Source organism: Leptinotarsa decemlineata, unplaced genomic scaffold (assembly GCF_025532065.1).
Source record: "Leptinotarsa decemlineata unplaced genomic scaffold, Ldec_3_MD MMD2_tig00004307_RagTag_RagTag, whole genome shotgun sequence".
NCBI lineage: Eukaryota > Metazoa > Arthropoda > Insecta > Coleoptera > Chrysomelidae > Leptinotarsa > Leptinotarsa decemlineata.
In genome coordinates this window covers 8,156,004-8,174,118 of record NW_027412606.1, presented here as the reverse complement: position 1 = coordinate 8,174,118, position 18,115 = coordinate 8,156,004, and the positions used below count along the sequence as shown (strand labels likewise).

Genomic DNA, 18,115 nt, shown 5'->3' with positions numbered 1-18,115 from the left:
GAACAATACCCACACGCGAGCACGATGGCTAGCCCAACAGGACCAGCGACTCACGTTATCCCTTACTCTACACTTGCAAATCATTTCTTGGATGTTATTAAATACATTTTTCTTAATGCGTAGTTATTTGATTCCTTTCCTTTAATGAACTTTCTTATATCCATTTTCAAAAAACACACGCACAACAATGACAGACACATTTCAGAGTAAAACATTTTTCAGAGTAAGAAATGATGTTGAAAAAAATTATATCCCGTATTGTTGAATTTCACAAGCCTGCCTGCAAGCCTACTGGTTTCTTAGGTCTTATATAAAGCGTCGCAAGCTATGAAGCTCGTCAGAATTACGGCCCCTCTTCTAAAGGGGGCAGCTGCCCCTTCCTGCCCGAACCTCGCTACGCCCATGATCAGGTCTTAGGTTAGGTCCAAAGTGAGTGGGTCTATTCGACCCTCCGCCGCAACCCGCAAGGGTTCATTGTGGCTCACCCCTATTCACACTAGACCAAATAAACCCAGCTTCTTATCGACGCCGATTAGTTTGTATGGTGAGTGGTCTTTCAAGTCAGATGGTAAGAATACGGCTCTGCCGAACTCTAAAAACCTGATTCGGTCCCCAGCGGGGAAGACACAAAGTATATGCTCTGCTGTAGTCGGATAGTCAAGGTGCAAGATTCCCACCTTGATATCCGCGACAACCTTCCTATATGAGGGTTTTTGCACGTCAGCTACACCTGACGATGCCTTACATTCAATCGTGCAGGGCTTTTTCGCTTCTGGTTTTGGAGAATCATCACTTGAACACAAACGTTTGCTAACCTGCTCATGGGGGGGTTTGTTCCTCCACTTGAGACAGATTCTGCGTACGCCGCTCAAGAATTTGGTGCAAGGCGGTTTCATAAGATACCCCGCTCTTGAGGAGACGACTCAGTCGTTTTCTGGCTGCACCACCAAACCTCTTTTTTTTAGGTTCAGTTATTAAATCAGGAGTTGGAGAGTTGAGAAGCTCTCGCTCCTGATCTAAATTTACAGGGAGGTCAGTTGGAGTCGTAAGCTCGACATCCATCTCCTCTGTAGACTCAGCGTCGGAAAGAATTTACTCTGTCCATAAAAGTCCCACGAGTAGCTAGGGAAAGGTCAATCACGACGATACTACGATGAGACGGCGCTCGGTATCTCGAAGGTTCCGTAGAGACAGCTGATAGGCTCAGTGTCATTCATCCTCTTGGCACGGATACACACACTTTAGGATTAAGCTATTGTTGGGATGCCATTCAGTAAGGGAATAACAGAACCACAAGTGATTCTGTCATTCCCGTATCCAACGGGGCTACGTGGAAGCAGGCATCCGATGGCCAGTTTGCTCAACCCCCACATCTCAAGTCAATGCACTCGCCAAAAAACAGCATGCACAGTGGTTTAGGCAATGAAAGATGAACAAGGACAGCCAATGATCATGTGTATTCTGACCTACTGCGTGGACAGAAACTAACAATAGATGTAATAAGTTGACCTATGTAAATATCAAATGATATTGAACAAATCGAAAGAAATTGAATCATTTGAGAATCATTTGATAGTAATTATTGAATACTGCGAATATTGTACTGATTTCACTTTTTCAGGCCCTAGGAGAATGGGATTTAAACTTGCCGAAAAGTTAGGTGATAATGAAGATATTGAAGAAGTGATACAAAATCTTTTCAATGATAAAGCTGGCTTCAAAAATCTCGTACAAAGTAACGACCTTTCTGGAGATTTTTTGGTTTTGATAGTTCACATACTGAGTAAGGTTTCTAAAAGCAGTTTCGATAATTCGAAGATACACATATATAAAACTGTTTTTACAAATGGATCTTATATCAAGCAATTAAAATCCTTCATTACAAGTTTGCCATTCTACGACCAACAGGAAATGAAAAATACCAAATATTTCTGGAATGATTCTGATCGATTCTGGTACAATCTCATAGACATTTTTAGAGATATGACAAGTACACCAACTTTAGCTTGTGAAATTCTTCCAAATATCTTGAAATCATTAGTTAGAACTCTACCCATTTTGGAAACAGAACAAAATATTCACATTTCTGAGGAAATAAAGGACGGATTCAAAGTGCTGTCTGAGAAAGTGGAGAACATGAAATCACAAATGGTACAAAAGTTCCATTTGGAGACTCCTCAACATCATCATAGCAACATGAACAATGAAGATGATTGGATTCCTCCTAATAATTTCAGAACGGTCAGTGTTATTCCAGATATTGTCGAGGTTGTTCTCAAACAACAACCATTTCTTAGAAGAAACAAAATCAAGGGCCCTTATAGAAATGTTGAACACTATTTAGACGTACAATTTCGATTACTAAGGGAAGATTTCATAGCACCTCTAAGAAGGGGAATTTGTCAGTACTTGGAAAAATCCGATTTGAAACGTTATGATGATATAAAAATTCATCAGAAGATCCATTTTTTATGTGAAGAGAATATCAATGAGTTGAAATGTTTCAGAATAAAATTTGATTTCAATAATAAGAAGAAGACTCTGAAATATGAAAATTCTAAACAGTTTATGTTCGGATCACTTGTTTGCTTCAGTAATGATCAATTTGTTAGCATCATTTTTGCAAAAATTGTCAAAAGAGATCCTGAAATGATAAAAAAAGGTGAACTAGTAGTGGGATTTGATGGACATCAAAATCTGGCTGTAAAATATAATGTTGATTATATAATGGTTGAAAGTAAAGTATACTTCGAACCATACTATCATGTTTTAACAGCTCTGCAAAGACTCACAGAGGACAATTTCCCAATGGAAAGTTACATTATAGACGTTAGCTCAGAAGTATATTTGCCAAATTATATGGATTTAAATACAATGTTTACTATAGATGAAAGGCACTTGAACGCTGTAAACTTGAAGTATCATCAAAATCTTTATGGTCTCAATGATTCACAAGAATCTGCTTTAAGAGCTGCTTTGACAAGAGAAATATCGATTATACAAGGGCCGCCAGGGACTGGAAAAACATTTTTAGGTCTCAAAATTGCACATACTCTGTTGACAAATCACAGTCTTTGGTATAATAATACGCCCTTGTTGGTTATATGTTTCACTAATCATGCGTTGGATCAATTCCTGGAAGGAATTCTGAAAAGTACTAAAAAACTTTTACGTATTGGAGGACAATCAAAAAACACAACACTTGAAAAGTTCAATCTCAAAAGCAAAAACAGGACGAAAAGCCGTGGATTTTATCAAACACAAAGGGAAGTAACTATTTGTTTGAATGAACTGAAGAAGTTCGATGTTATAATCGATGAAATAAGAAAATATAATAGTATTTTAGATTTTTCCTTATTTAACGGAATCGTGAAAGATATTGAAGGAACTTGGTTTGAAAATGCTGGGAGAGAAGATATAAAAAATTGGCTCATTCCTAATTTGGCATATTCAGCTGTATCACCAGTCAGCAATTGGGTAAGTATTACGATTTTTGAGCATTCATGTGGCAAAATGGAAATATAAGCTAATCATTAGTATACTTTTTTCTATAGAAAGTAGGACTCTTAGCATTCAAGATATATAACATTGGCTTGACTTTTTCTTATTTATCAATCTATCACAAATATCTAATATATAAAACAAAGTTAGTTACATTATTTGTAACTCGAGAACGGTAAGACCGATTTTCATAATTTTTGATTTGCCGAATTTGCCTCTACAAAAACAGAATTACTATTGAAATATTTGAAAAATTGAAGATGTTCTCTGATATAATGTATAAAATATATCTGCAAAACACTAACTGAGATGAAAAGAATTAACAAATTAACGATGTTTGGTTTGTTAGGTTATGACAGTTGTTACGGTGCGCGCGAAGACAATTGATGTTATGACATTCGTGATCGTACACCCATGAATAATTGTATCATAATAGAAGGAAAGTCAGCATCACAGTGTTATTTACAATGCTGCGAGCGAGAAGAATCGAGTTTTTTACAACGAAACCGTAATGTATGAAGTCCATTAAAAAAAATTAGGTGAATTTTCATTTGTCCCAAAAAATATTTTCATTAATTTCTATATTTTTCCCTTCAAAGTAGTCCCCCTAAGATATTATATGCCACCCATAATTTCAAGATAATACTTCTCATTGACCTTACGACCATGTGTCAAGAACTTCTGATGTTCTACGCCACGGTAATCGAAGAAAACAGTTAGCAAAATCTTGACATTTGATCGAACTTGGCGTGCTTTTTTTGGTCTTGGCTCTTTTGAACTTTGGTTTTCGATGTCGTAACCATATATCCATGCCGATATGCCGAAATCCTTGATTAGTCATTCGACAATTCTCCATAACAATTTTCTACACTTTATCAACATTTTCATCAGTTGTGCTGGGGCGTCCAGGACGAGTGTCGTCATTCACATCTTCTCGCCATCCTGTTAAAAGTTTGTACCACTTCACCGAATGCACTTAGTTTCATTTTTTTTTAATTATGCCAAATCTTTGGCATAATTTAGATTGCAGAAAATCGCCGAACACAAAGAATATGCCTCTCACCAACAAAGTAACATGCTAAACAGCTGAAACTGAAATTATGTTTGAGACGAGTGTACCAACATAAAATATCGCCAATCAAATGTACGTACCCCGCGAAATTTGAACTTTCACCTTGTAATTAGACTGCCGAATATTGCGAATCAATCCACCGCAGATGCAGAAAAAATCGCATAAGAGGTGCGCTCTGTTGTCAAGTTTTAGCTCTCAAGTTATTGTTCTACTGCTTGAAATTCACGGATGACTTAGTTTACTTTCTGTAATAAATATTTGAAGGGTGTAAATAGCGTAAATTACCATGTATGTGGTATGTATCTATCAAATATTTTAAGTATCCACTGTTTCTTTATATCAATTTAGAATTTTTCCGACATGAAATCTCCTGCTAGGCATGAAAATAACCTGGTCGTGGTAGTGTGGCTCAACTTCGTGCTTCATAAACCCAATATAAAAAATATGACTCAGATAACGCCTCAACAAAAGACAATACTGTAGATATTATTTCAAGAGATTACATTCAATTTTCCAATGAATATCGTCTGAGCCTCTTCCACGAATATGATGTAGGTCTAGTTACTGAACAGCTTACCCTAATCGTAATGTTATGAACGAAATCACATATTATAACTGGCATTCGAATATTCTTCCAAGATCAAATCTGACAATACCATTGAATAGTCATGAAAAAATGCTTGAACTTTCCCCTGAACTTTCAATCATTAAAATGCATTCCTTATAAGTTATTCCAGTGTTATCGTATTTCTGGGACACCCGGACACTATGTAGATTTTAACACATAGTAGAATATTATGTGGTATTATTTTTCCAAGCATTTTCGACTACTATGTCCAGTATAATCAGTAGTGCCACCATCTTGAAAATATTTGAATCGGGTTATCTCCACCAGCACTGATAATAATGCATTGAATATCAGTCACAGTATACTACACGAATTATTCGGGAAATTCGAAAAAATCGTGAGAGAATTCATGTAATAATACTGTAATAAAATTGTTCAATAGAAAAAAATTAATAACTTTTTCTTTCTCCCTACAAAAAAACAGAATTGTCATTCCTCCTCTTTATGAATATACTAGCTTTGTATCGCCTTACAATTCATAAATGTGTTAGACCATAACAGAATATCTACTACTCTAGTGCGGTTTCCTATTTATTAGCAGTGGATTGATTCGCAATATTTCGCAGTCCCATTGCATTTCAGCATCGTAAATGATACTATGAGGGATATTGCTGACTTACTGCACGCACAATCACAAATGTCATAACCTCATTTGTCTTTTTGCCCACCATGGAAGCTGTCATAATCTAGCAAATCGAAAGTCGATTTGTTATTTCTTTAATTTCTGTTTTTAATTTTTTTAAATACCTATTTTGCTATTCAAGGTGTAGATAAATCCAGCAAATCGAAAAATCATGAAAATCGGTCCCTTTATTGAGTTAAAAGTGGTGTGTAACTTTGTAAATTTACAAAGAATTCTACAAAATACCTCTCTTCACGATTAACCACTTTTGTGATAAACATTTTCAATGGATGTATGAGTTGATTTCATTTCTCTATTATCATCTTTCAGATATTCCATAAATGAACTGTAGACTATTCGAAACACTCCTTATACTATTCCGCATATTATTTTTCTATCATCTCATACTTCACTGAAATATTGTTTTCAACTTAGAGTTTTGGTGGTTTGTATGCGGGTGGGGTTCCCCGATATTCATCATTTGTTGGTTATGATGGCGTAGGTAATGCTACTTTCAAGCAAGTCTACCAACCTCCTGGAAATGCCTCATAACATTTCATGAACAGTTTTAAATTACGAATGACTTTGCAATACCATTGTTAATAACTCGTATTGTAAGCATGGATGTGGTATTCTCAAAATGTTACAAACGAAAATTTCATTAAAATTTTACATTAAACTATACTTACAATTTATTAGAAAAACAAATAAACAAATACAACCCAACGAAGAACATATAACTTGTGGTAAGGATAATTCGATATTTTTAAATAACTAACTATACAAGCAACGGTATATTGAGATATGATATTTTGAAATTCATAACATAATCTAAAACTTTCATTATCTTTCATATTAAGAATATGAGGTGAAGCATATGGCAATTTATTGTACATTCGTTTTCAGATAGAGCTATGGAAACCACAAACAAACTGTCGGTTTATGCCATAACTTTTCACAACTTCTCTTATTTGTTCAAAAACAATAAGCTCTAATCAAAATTATGGTGTCATCATTGTGTTACTTATTATTACATTCATTACTATTTCCCGAGGCTCAAAGTATTCTACAGTTCTTCCATTCCACTTGTGAATATTATGTATAATAATTATAAAAATTTGTGAATTTGTTTATCTCCATGATCTGTAAAAAACTTTTGATGAAATTTTTCTGAAAATGTTTCGTTTTCATGTTACAGTTCACTACATCCACAACAGTCTTAAAAAACACAGATTCTGTTTCCGATGATGAATTGAGTAACTACAGTGATACAGACCTTGAAAATGACGATGTTGATGAAATCTTTATCAACAAAACGAAGCCTCAAAGTGCGTCGAATGGTGAAATCAATCAAACAGGCGCTGTTAAGACTTTGATCAGTTTGCAGTCACTGGCGAATGCTATTGAAGCAAGAGAACAATATTTGAAGGATCCTTTGAGAAATATGTTGGATGGTAGAAGAATGGAAGAAGAAATGAGGATGTACAGAAATACATATACATATTTGAAGGTAACTCTAGGACTTTTTTCAAGTATTGCTTATTCATCTGATTCAATGTCACCATTGCCCTCAGTTAGGCATTATCTCGATTCTCATTCACATAACCCGTGGTTCACACTTTCAGATAAATGAACCATTCAAGTTCCGAAACAATTATGTGTAGTAGTTTTATATTTTAATAATTCACTACCGCTTCGTATGGATACAAGAACATATATGTATACAGGGCTTTTCATGATGAGCGTTAATTAGCCGTTTCTGGCAAACTATTCAACGGATCAACCTGAAAATTCCACAGTATGCATAAGTCAATATGACCTATACGCCTAAAATACTTTAGACGAAGCGGCGTTGTCGCTTCTACTATAAAGTAGCGGCTTCTTTAATTTTTCAAATGGAACACCCCGTATATAATATATATCATATTATGATTCATTATCACTTTGTCAACAAATTCATATACTATTTCCCTATACTTATCTATTACCGTTCAGAAGATATAAATTAATTTCGATATTTTTTTTACCAAACATGAACTTTTATAAATGCTGATAATCTTGAACTCTCTTGCACTAAAACGATTAAATTTGAAATGAAATGAAGTGATACTATGAGGATCTTCACTCAGAGTTATATTTTCATTTGCCTCATACAGGGTCTTAAAAAAATGCAGATACTTTGATCTCATGAAAAAATGAGTGGAACTCAATTTTTTCAAATGGAACACCCTGTATATTTAACATTTTTGAACTTAACATCCAATTTTAGATTACCTTTGTTCAGATAATACTATTTCTATTTTGAACCGTTTTCGAGATAAACTGTTTCAAACGGAAATTGACATGGTTTCCTTGTTCATCACTCGTTTTTGTAAAACAGATTTCGTTTGATGTTTTTCAATTAGTCACAGATAATACAATGAAAAGATAATTATTGAAATACTCCTCAACCATCGAATGAAACTTCTCTTCAAACAATAGTTTTATTAACGCTGAAACACGAACTGAAAATAATAAACCCATAAATTAATGAGTTAATTTAATCGTCAGTGTATTTCAGAATATGTTCAAACACATCTCCACCTCTACTTGAACAAACATGTAATCTCTTTAAAAGATTGTCATGTGTAGCGCTTCTGATCAAGTCTGGAGTCAAACTATTGAAAGCAGTTGTAACTCTCGATTTCATATCTTCCATTGTTGTTATTGGAGTAGAGTAAACCATATTTTTAATGGACCCCACACGAAATAATCTAATGGATTGCCATGTGGTGTTCTAGGAGGCCAACGAAAAGGTCCATTATTACCAATCGATCTGTCTTCGAAGATTTCGATTAAAGCTTCGCTGACTGAATGAGAATTATGGGGTGGAGCACCATCCATTTGGTACCATACACGTTCTCTTCCTGGTCTATTATTTAAAATCATTTGAATTCCATTCCTCAGTAAATCTTCATATTTTGATGCATTCTAATTATCATCATAAAACTCGATATGAAAAATTGACTCATTCTTTATGGCACAAAATACATTGAATTGCCATCTTTCTTGAAAACCCCTTTGGCAGACAACATGGGGATTTTCTGGCGCCCAATAATGACTGTTGTGTCTATTGAAAACTCCATTTTTTGTGAACTTGGGCTCATCTGTCCATATGATATTGTCAAGGAAATGTTTATCCTCTTGAGTCTTGACAAGTAACCATTCAAAGAATTCCACTCTACAAGGTAAATCAGTCTCTTTCAAATGTTGGACACAGTAGAACTTATAGGGATGCCATTTATGCTCATTGAGAATTCGACAAATTGTCACGTAGGGTGTACCTATCTCCCTTTCAGCCTCGTTCAGAGAAGCATTTGGAAATGCATGGAAGTATCCCAAAACTGTTATACCATTGTCATCATCATCCACTTTAGTCTTCTTACGAATGATTTTTGGACGGAAGGTTCCATTCAACCTACAGTTTTTTAGTAGTCGATTTATCACATTATTATTCGGCTTCGGAAGTTGTGGATATCTTTCATGAAAAATGCCATTCTATTGCACTCACCATAAATTATTAATAAATTCAAGAAATCTTCATTACTGTAACCTAATCTTGACATTATTCTATTATAATTGGTAGCTATCACAATCAGTCAAAACCACCAACAAAAGTCTGACGTTAAATAATTGGTTTATTTATTTTTCCAAAGCACACTATTAAAAAATATTAATGTGTACTGTTGTACGTTAGAGACCAATACCTCAATGTATACAAATTGTGACTTTTTCTAAGGTAGGTACATACCAATTTCGAATTGACTGATCTGAGACAGTTAAAAAACTGGATCAAAAAGAAATATTACTAAGTATAAAAAAAAATTTTGAATATCCAAAATAAGTGATTAATTAAAAAAAACGAGCAAGAAAACCACGTCAGTTTCCGTTTGAAACAGTTTATCTCGAAAACGGTTCAAAATAGAAATAGTATTATCTGAACAAAGTTAATCTATAAATGTTGAAATATACAGGGTGTTCCATTTGAAAAAATTGAGTTTCACTCATTTTTTCATGAGATCAAAGTATCTGCATTTTTTGAAGACCCTGTATGAGGAAAATGAAAATATGACTCAAAGTGAAGATCCTCATAGTATCACTCCACTCCATTTTAAATTGATCGTTTTAGTGCAAGAGGGTTCAAGATTATCAGCATTTATAAAAGTTCATGTTTGGTAAAAAAAATATCGAAATTAATTTATATCTTCTAAACGGTAATAGATAGGTATAGGGAAATATATGAATTTGTTAACAAAGTAATAATGAATCATAATATGATATTATATACGGGGTGTTCTATTTGAAAAATCAAAAAAGCCGCTACTTTATAGTAGAAGCGACAACGCCGCTTCGTCTGTAATACTTCAGGCGTGTAAGTCATATTGATTTATGCATACTGTGAAATTTTCAGGTTGATCCGTTGAATTGTTTGTCAGAAACGGCTAATTAACGCTCATCATGAAAAGCCCTGTATATTATTTTTCTGTAATAGTGCCACATCAGCTTGTAGATGAAAAGGTTCTCGTTCGGAATCTAGTAAGTTCTAGAACATTTCAGAATATTCGACAGCATTCTAAAGCATTCCACGACATTCTAAAACACTAGAACATTCTGGAATCTGGTGGCAGAGGTACATAAATATTCCATCTACCATTCAATTAGTTAAAACGTTCATTATTGGTAACTTATGTTATTATTTTTCTTATTATGAAATGTATCTGGCACACGTGTAATATGAGAATTACTACTAGTCATTGAACTTTTATTTTCAATACCTCTTTACGTTCAGGCAACTCGCATCACATCACACATTTAAACGTCAGTGTGAAACTTATAGGACTGAATAAAATAGGATCTCCTACTTGAAGGATGTTAATCAAACAGAGCTGATTCAGAACTTAAAAATATTGGAAGGAGTTGAATAGCGATTTCTTTAGCTTTTGTCATCTTGAGTCGATACAATAAACATGGAAATTCAATTTGTGAAAATTCATTTCAAAACAATTTTTTTTTTCAAAAAGTCCTCCGTAAAAAATGGTTCTAATGATAAAAATCACATTGTTCCAGTGCTTATTGTAATAATCATATGGAACTTAGACAATATGTCAAAATGTATACATGTATCTAGCTGTTCAAAATATATCACTTACAGATAATATTCAGAAATGGGACGCTCGGTATACATCCTCCGTGACAAACTGATGAATAAGTAAATAATCTGGTGATACTTTTGAGTTCTCCGTTCCAACCGGAAAACACTAGGGTTTCTGTAGAATTGTAAGTAGTGTCTTTGATGACAGATTTTAAGTGAACCTGGAGCACAGGACAAGCATCGTAAAATTTTCACAACCCTTGTGGAGGACCAAATCGCCAAAACTAGTTTAGGATAGGAACTCCAAGGACAAGGGACAACATCGCCCAAATCCCGCTGGCAGTTGAATCTGTTTAAATCAAAATTTAATGTTGTATATTTGAAATTCCACATATATTTTAGTAGAAATAAATTCTCAAAATTTCGCCCAGTAAATTCTCGACTTTTGAAATTATATGTTGACGTTATGCCAAACATTGTAGGAAATCCTAATATCTTATGAGAATTTTTGGATAGTTGTGAAAAGGTTATTGAAGATTTTTCAGAGCCAACTAATGCTGAATTAAATTCTTTCATTTTCAGTGCGATTATTGGAAAATGTAGGTAGAGCTCTCAGCTCAATGGATCTTGAATTGAGCTTTCAGCTTAACATGAAATTGAGCAAGCATTTGAATTGAGTTTCTGAGATCGAAGAAATATTGATCACTAGCTACAGATTCGAATGAACTTGCAATCTGACTTCAAAATCATCACGATTTAGCTTTCTATCTTCTTCGCCATCTCCCGAAAGAAGAAAGAAAGCAATTAAGTTCAAAGTAAACTTTATAAAAATGTTAGGATCATGCATAGAAGTTAATTTCAGATACAAACTGGAAAATAGCTTTCCGATGAACGTTGAATTTTCCTGTTTAGTTTATACGTCAAACATGAGTTACAAATTGAATGATACTAGAATGAATATCGAACTGAATGTTGAACTACGAGTACATATAGTGATATGGGACTCCTAGAGTATCACTATAGGTCAGCTGAATCTTCATGTTAATAAATGTCCGTGTTGTGAAAACTATGACCACGTAACATTCGATAGGTTCTATGATTTTTTTCATTGTATTTTTGAAGTATATGGGTTGACAATTATTGCTGTAACATACTTCCATATTTCAACATTATTTATAATTGATCGATTGGAATTTTTTTTTCCACAGGAACATTTGGATCAGTTGCGAAATGGGATTAATTTCAATAGTTACATTTTGAGGAAATCACCAACTAAAATGACTTTCAATGAGCGTTGGGCTCTATATTCACATTTTCTCATGCAATATCTGAACCATTTGATGGAAGAACAGAAAAAAGTGTACCAACTATATCAAGAAAAATACAAAATATATACTGAACAGAGAGATATGGAAGATCTGAAGATAATGAAGGAAAATTTGGTGGTAGGTTTGACTACGACAAGCGCAGCTAGGTTGCGACCTGTGTTGGAAGCATTGAAAAGTCCCATCGTTATCGTGGAAGAGGCTGCAGAAGTTTTAGAAGCCCATATTATGAGTGCTCTCACAGTACATTGTACACAATTGATTTTGATTGGTGATCATCAACAACTGAGACCAACGACAGCTGATTATACTATAGAAACCAAGTATCAAATGGGAGTGAGTCTTTTTGAGCGAATGATTCAGAATAATATAGAATGCCATACACTTAATATTCAACATAGAATGAGGCCAGAAATCTGTAATCTGATAAGACCCTCTATATATTCTGAATTGAAAGACCATTCCTCCGTATTAGGAAGACCAAAAATATTAGGAGTTGATAAAGTCCTCTATTTCATAAACCATAAAAAGGAGGAGCAATCTTGTGGAGATTCTACCAAAAAAAATCTACACGAGGTTACATTTTTGATAAATCTAGCTAAATATCTCATTCTCAATGGGTACAGCCCTCAAAATATCACAATTTTAGCAACCTACCTGGGCCAAATGTTCGAGATGCAAAGAGAAAGAAAGAAACACAGTCTGATACTCAGAGATGTGAGGATATCTGTTTTGGATAACTATCAGGGAGAAGAATCTGACATAATTTTGCTTTCTTTGGTTCGAAATAATAAAGAGAAGATAAATGGATTTTTAAAAATCACCAACAGAGTGTGTGTTGCTCTTTCCAGAGCAAAAAATGGTCTATATATCATGGGTAACATGGATCAACTTTGTAATGATAAAAATTCTGTAAGTATGCAAATATTAGTTCAGAGGTTATTTCTGCTTATGAGGTTATAAGAAAACTGTTGTTTTTTCAAATGTTATTTAAGACTGTCATTGATATTGCTCAGTTGAAAGCTTTATGGATTAACTTATTTTATTTTAGTCCTAACATTGGTGATATGCTCTGCAAGATGAATTATTAACACATTTATACTTATTGAAATTGGACTTGGATCAAAAACTATTTGAGACGATTACTCTGTGATATTTTCACTATATATATAGTTAGTCCACGAAACCGTAAATCACGTTTCACTACAGAATTCTTCAGACGTCTTTCATTCTGTTCCCCAAAAATCTCAAGGAAGTTTATCAAAAATTTTTATCCAGTATCGGCCAATTTCATAACATATGAATTGACAGTATTTACATGATATGCATTTCTTGCACACTCATCAGCTTAGTATAACGTTATGGCTATTAATGAACTTCTTATAATGAGTTTTGGTTCAGAATCGGAAAATGAGTGTGATTACAAAACGAGAGTTTTTGCTTCTCTGATGAAAAAAAATCAGTGAAACATTTGTATTTGGAGAAAAAAAGAAGTCACGGGGAATTTTCCTAACTACCACTCTCTATGTCGCTTTCCTTCAACATTTGCTCCCATTTTCAACCTTCAATTGGGTTTCCATGTTATTTGCACAGCTTGCGTAGTAGGTACGGCTTTTTGTTATGTACACTACCGGTAGTTTTGAATTTGGATACAAGACGATTCGGAAAATGTTCATTGAAAATCATTTCGGTCTCGTGAAAGTTACGCGTCGCACCGTAAATAAAAATTGCTTCAATTTTTTCTTCCGATGGACGAGAATTGACCATTTTAGAGTTTGTTGACGTGGTACATTTCTATAAATTGATGTATCTAGCCGTTAGTTACTACGTGGTAGGAAACCATAATGAAGAAAAGAGATTTGAAACTTTCTATTTTTTGTATGAGTTTGAAAATGTCCTTATAGGACAAAACATAGAAAGTTTCAATTCTTTTTTCTTCATTATGTTACTTTTCTACTAGTAACACCGAAAACTAAATGAGAATATTCTATCTGAACAATGATGTTCATTGTCGTACTGACATTTTTTGCCGTTTTTATAAACAAAAAATAACTTAACAAATCTTATCGGATTGTTGAAATTGCCATAAGGCAGATAAAAAGGAATATTTCTAGAAATATCGATAATAATGTGTTTGTCTTCAGGATATTGTTAAATGTTCCGCCACTTTGTAGTAGGTGAAGATATTAGGTTGTGAAGTATTCGTTAGGAGCTTCATAATGATGTGTCACAAGACCCCTCGTTTCTGTTAAATTTTTTTTCCCAGATGGCGCCCAGTCGCCATCTTGAAAGTTTCATCTGTTAAATTACTTTCAAAATAAAGTATTCATGCATTAATTCCATTAAACCAAATTTCAACTTTTTGAGTTGACCCGTTCAAAAAATAAAAGGGGGGGGGACTTTAAAGAAATGCACTGTATACAACTACAGTAACATTAATTTTAAAAGTAATATGAAAAAAACACATAACTCATTTTTCTTTATGAATTGAAAATTTTCACTAAGCAAATAAAAATTGTTATCCAATTAAAAATTTCTTCAATTTTTTTTTAACTTTTTGTGATCGGGAATATCTTTAATTTTTCCTGGAAGGTGGTTGAAAGCCATTTTTTATATTCCGTAATATTACATTTTCTAACATGATTTTCATGGTTTTGTCTAGTGGAGTAACCGTCTATTTCTTGAGATCTACTGAACGATGACAAATTTGACTGGAAATATTAGGTTATTTTAGAAGATGCAGTCATTGTTCACTGCGGTTCTGGCGATGAATTTGGTCATTATTACGCCTTGGTCAAAGACAAAATGGACTGGTTAAAGTTTGATGATAGTCGTGTCACGAAGTATTCTGGCGACGTATTGAATCTATTGGAGTCTCTGGAGACACCCTAGATTTTGTTTTATGAGAGAGAGGACATTGGCAGATCAAGATCTTCAGACGATGTAGTGCTGCAGGTTTTCCGGGTTTTCCTGCAGCTGAAAAAGCAAATGCGCCATTGGAATCAGTGAAGTCGCCCTGGAGTGCAAATTAATTTTTATTGTTGTTTTTATTTTCATCGTTGTTTTACAATGAATTTGTTAATATTTCAATAATTATTTATATTGTTTTTTCAGCTAAAAAAAAAAAGAAGTTCTGTTCGTTTTTATAGGTCTACTTTAAACTGTAATATCTCAGTGAATACTCATTCAATGTAATCGAAATACGCTCCATTTAAATCAATGCACTTTTTCCAACGTAACACAAGTCTATCAACTCCGTCAGCATCAAAATGGTGTACTCGGAAGTCGATGAAGGCCGTTTTTGCTTGGTCCTGATTGGCGAAGGTTCTACCTGTGAGTTCGAAGTGCTTGAAAAGTACTTCGACACTCAATTCGTTCAATTTTCGGACGATGATTTGTTTTGTGAAACGGGCGTTGTCGTGGAGCTGGATCGGACCTATTCTGTTGACCAGTACCGGCTGCTGCTGATGAAATTTTCAGTTAATTTTGTCGATTTCCTCACAATAGGACTCTGCTGACCACCATACATCAACCACGGTCTTTTTTGTGGGTTTTTGTCTTTGGGAAGTGCCTGGGTGGCTCATTGGTTTCCATCCATTGTCCACGTCTTCTGTTGTCCTAGAGGATCTACTTTTTATCACATATGACGATCCGATCCAAAAAACGATCGTTCTGGTTGCGCAAAAGAAAAGAAGAATAGACTTCGAATTGTCAATATCTGCCGATCGTTCAAATTATGGGGCACCCACGTTTCGAGCTTTTTGACCTTCCCAATACGTTTCAAACCGTCAAAAACCGCATGGGAGCTGGCGCTCGGTTCTTTTGCCGTCCCACGCATGACATCATACATAAGCTGAAAAGAGGCAAAAAATTAATCTTTGGAAAAAATTCAACAGCATCTATGTATAGTGTACACAATTCTCTATTGATCAGTATATACCACGACACAGTAGAATGAATATTTATTGAGATATGGAGCTACAAAATCACATGGCAAAATTCTTGAAACAAGCTAATACCTATAAAATACTATTCTTTTGAAAATTACTTTTCTAACAGAATCTGAATACGCGAATCATTATATTTCAGTGAAGAAAAGAGAGTTGATTTCCTACCTCGTAGTAACGGCTACATCCATCAATTCATTATGTTTCAGTTTCTCAAAAAACTCTTATTTTTGATACGCCACCCTTCTACTGTAGACCCTGTATTGGAAAATTTTCAAAAAAAGTCGAAAGCATCGATATCTGAAACTTTTATACGAAACATGGAAGCTCCATGTAACACACACAGACGTCTGAAGAAATATGCGCTGAATTTTTCAATATCATAAAATTCATATCGTATTTTAGTTTTCCAAGAATTCGTTCATGTGTTGTATATTGATGAATATCATGATTTTTTTTTCAGATATGGCCTGAAATTAGAGAAAGCCTGGAGAAGCAGAATGCAATTGGTTCTTCATTAGAATTGAGATGTCAGATACATAACCTAATCACAAAAGTGAAAGATGAGGTGGATTTCATTAAGATTCCGGAAGGAGGCTGCACTAGACGTTGTGGAGCTGTTTTGTCATGTGGACATATTTGCAAAAATATATGTCATTTGACTGATAGACATCACGAGCATTACACTTGCATAGAAAAATGCGGAAGGCGACTCTGCCAAAGGTCAGAAAAACATTTATGTGAAAGACCGTGTTATCAAAAGTGTGATCCCTGTCATTATCCAGTTCGATGGAGTCTACATTGCGGTCATCCAGTTACTTTGAAATGTCACATGGATCCAAATAAATATGACTGTAGTGAATTGGTTCTCACATTACTTCCTTGTGGACATAATGAGAATAAACCATGTCACGTCAAACCAGAAGACTTCAAGTGTCCACAACCATGTGACGCTTTGCTTGATTGTGGACATGCTTGTACTCTCAAATGCCATGTTAGAAGAGATCCAGATCACTTGAACGTAAGTTATAGAAAATATATTGTTAGAGACTCATTAATTTTTTCGCTGCTACACTTTATTCGACGCCACGTGCTTCACCAATCAAATACTAATTGATAAACTTTAAGTTAAATGTAAGAGTGAGGCCCCGCTTCCATTTCAGACACACATCAATGATGTGTATATAAAGTAACAAGAAAGTTTTTGGCACAGTTTCCGTTAATTGTAGTTCATGAAAGAGTGAAAAATAGATTGGAATGATATATGGAATCATCATATATCCTATTCCATATTGTGCGATTTCTGGACTTTCTAAAAGAATTTAAAAGTCTAGTGTTATGTATGTTGATAATTTGAAGCATTTCTAAGACTGTTCTTCAAGATGTATCTAGCAACCCTGGACTTTATGGATTCGAAATTGTAGGAAAATATATTTTATATCTGGAAGCAGATAAAGGCAAATCAATGATCTATATTATCAAGGAATCAAATACCGGAGATGGTTTTAGAAATCTGGGATGTGTCAAAAACTTGATTAATATCAACTTTGGCCAGTATAATTTAGATTTGAAACCCTACAGTACACTATTTTTCCAATTAACATGATGAGTATTTAGGAACCAATAAGGAACAACGTCAAATTATCAATGTATATTTCGGTACCAATAGAATATCTGGACAACGAAATTCCTTTCTATGATATCTTTAAGATCAATTTCATTAGTTTGGACTTCCATTGTCTAATATGATATAATATGATTTGAGATCCCCGAGAGAACAAATAAATTCGGAAATTGAAAAGAATAGCTGTAAATAACTATTATATTGTCACAGAAGTGAAGTAACTTGGCCTAAAATCTATTAATTTTTTATTTTTAATATTTTAATT

At 34.2% G+C, this 18,115-nt stretch overlaps 1 protein-coding gene across 4 annotated transcripts in view; it reads left to right on the top strand.

The window, feature by feature from the left end:
- LOC111505552 (NFX1-type zinc finger-containing protein 1) overlaps nt 1-18,115 on the top strand; it is a 42,590-nt gene that overhangs the window by 12,145 nt on the left and 12,330 nt on the right. For all 4 annotated transcript variants that reach the window (XM_023160377.2, XM_023160379.2, XM_023160376.2 and 1 more), the window contains 4 exons: nt 1,622-3,477; nt 7,022-7,333; nt 12,163-13,191; nt 16,690-17,247. In XM_023160377.2, the coding sequence (XP_023016145.2) occupies nt 1,622-3,477; nt 7,022-7,333; nt 12,163-13,191; nt 16,690-17,247 (3,755 nt within the window). The remainder of the gene's footprint in view (nt 1-1,621; nt 3,478-7,021; nt 7,334-12,162; nt 13,192-16,689; nt 17,248-18,115) is intronic.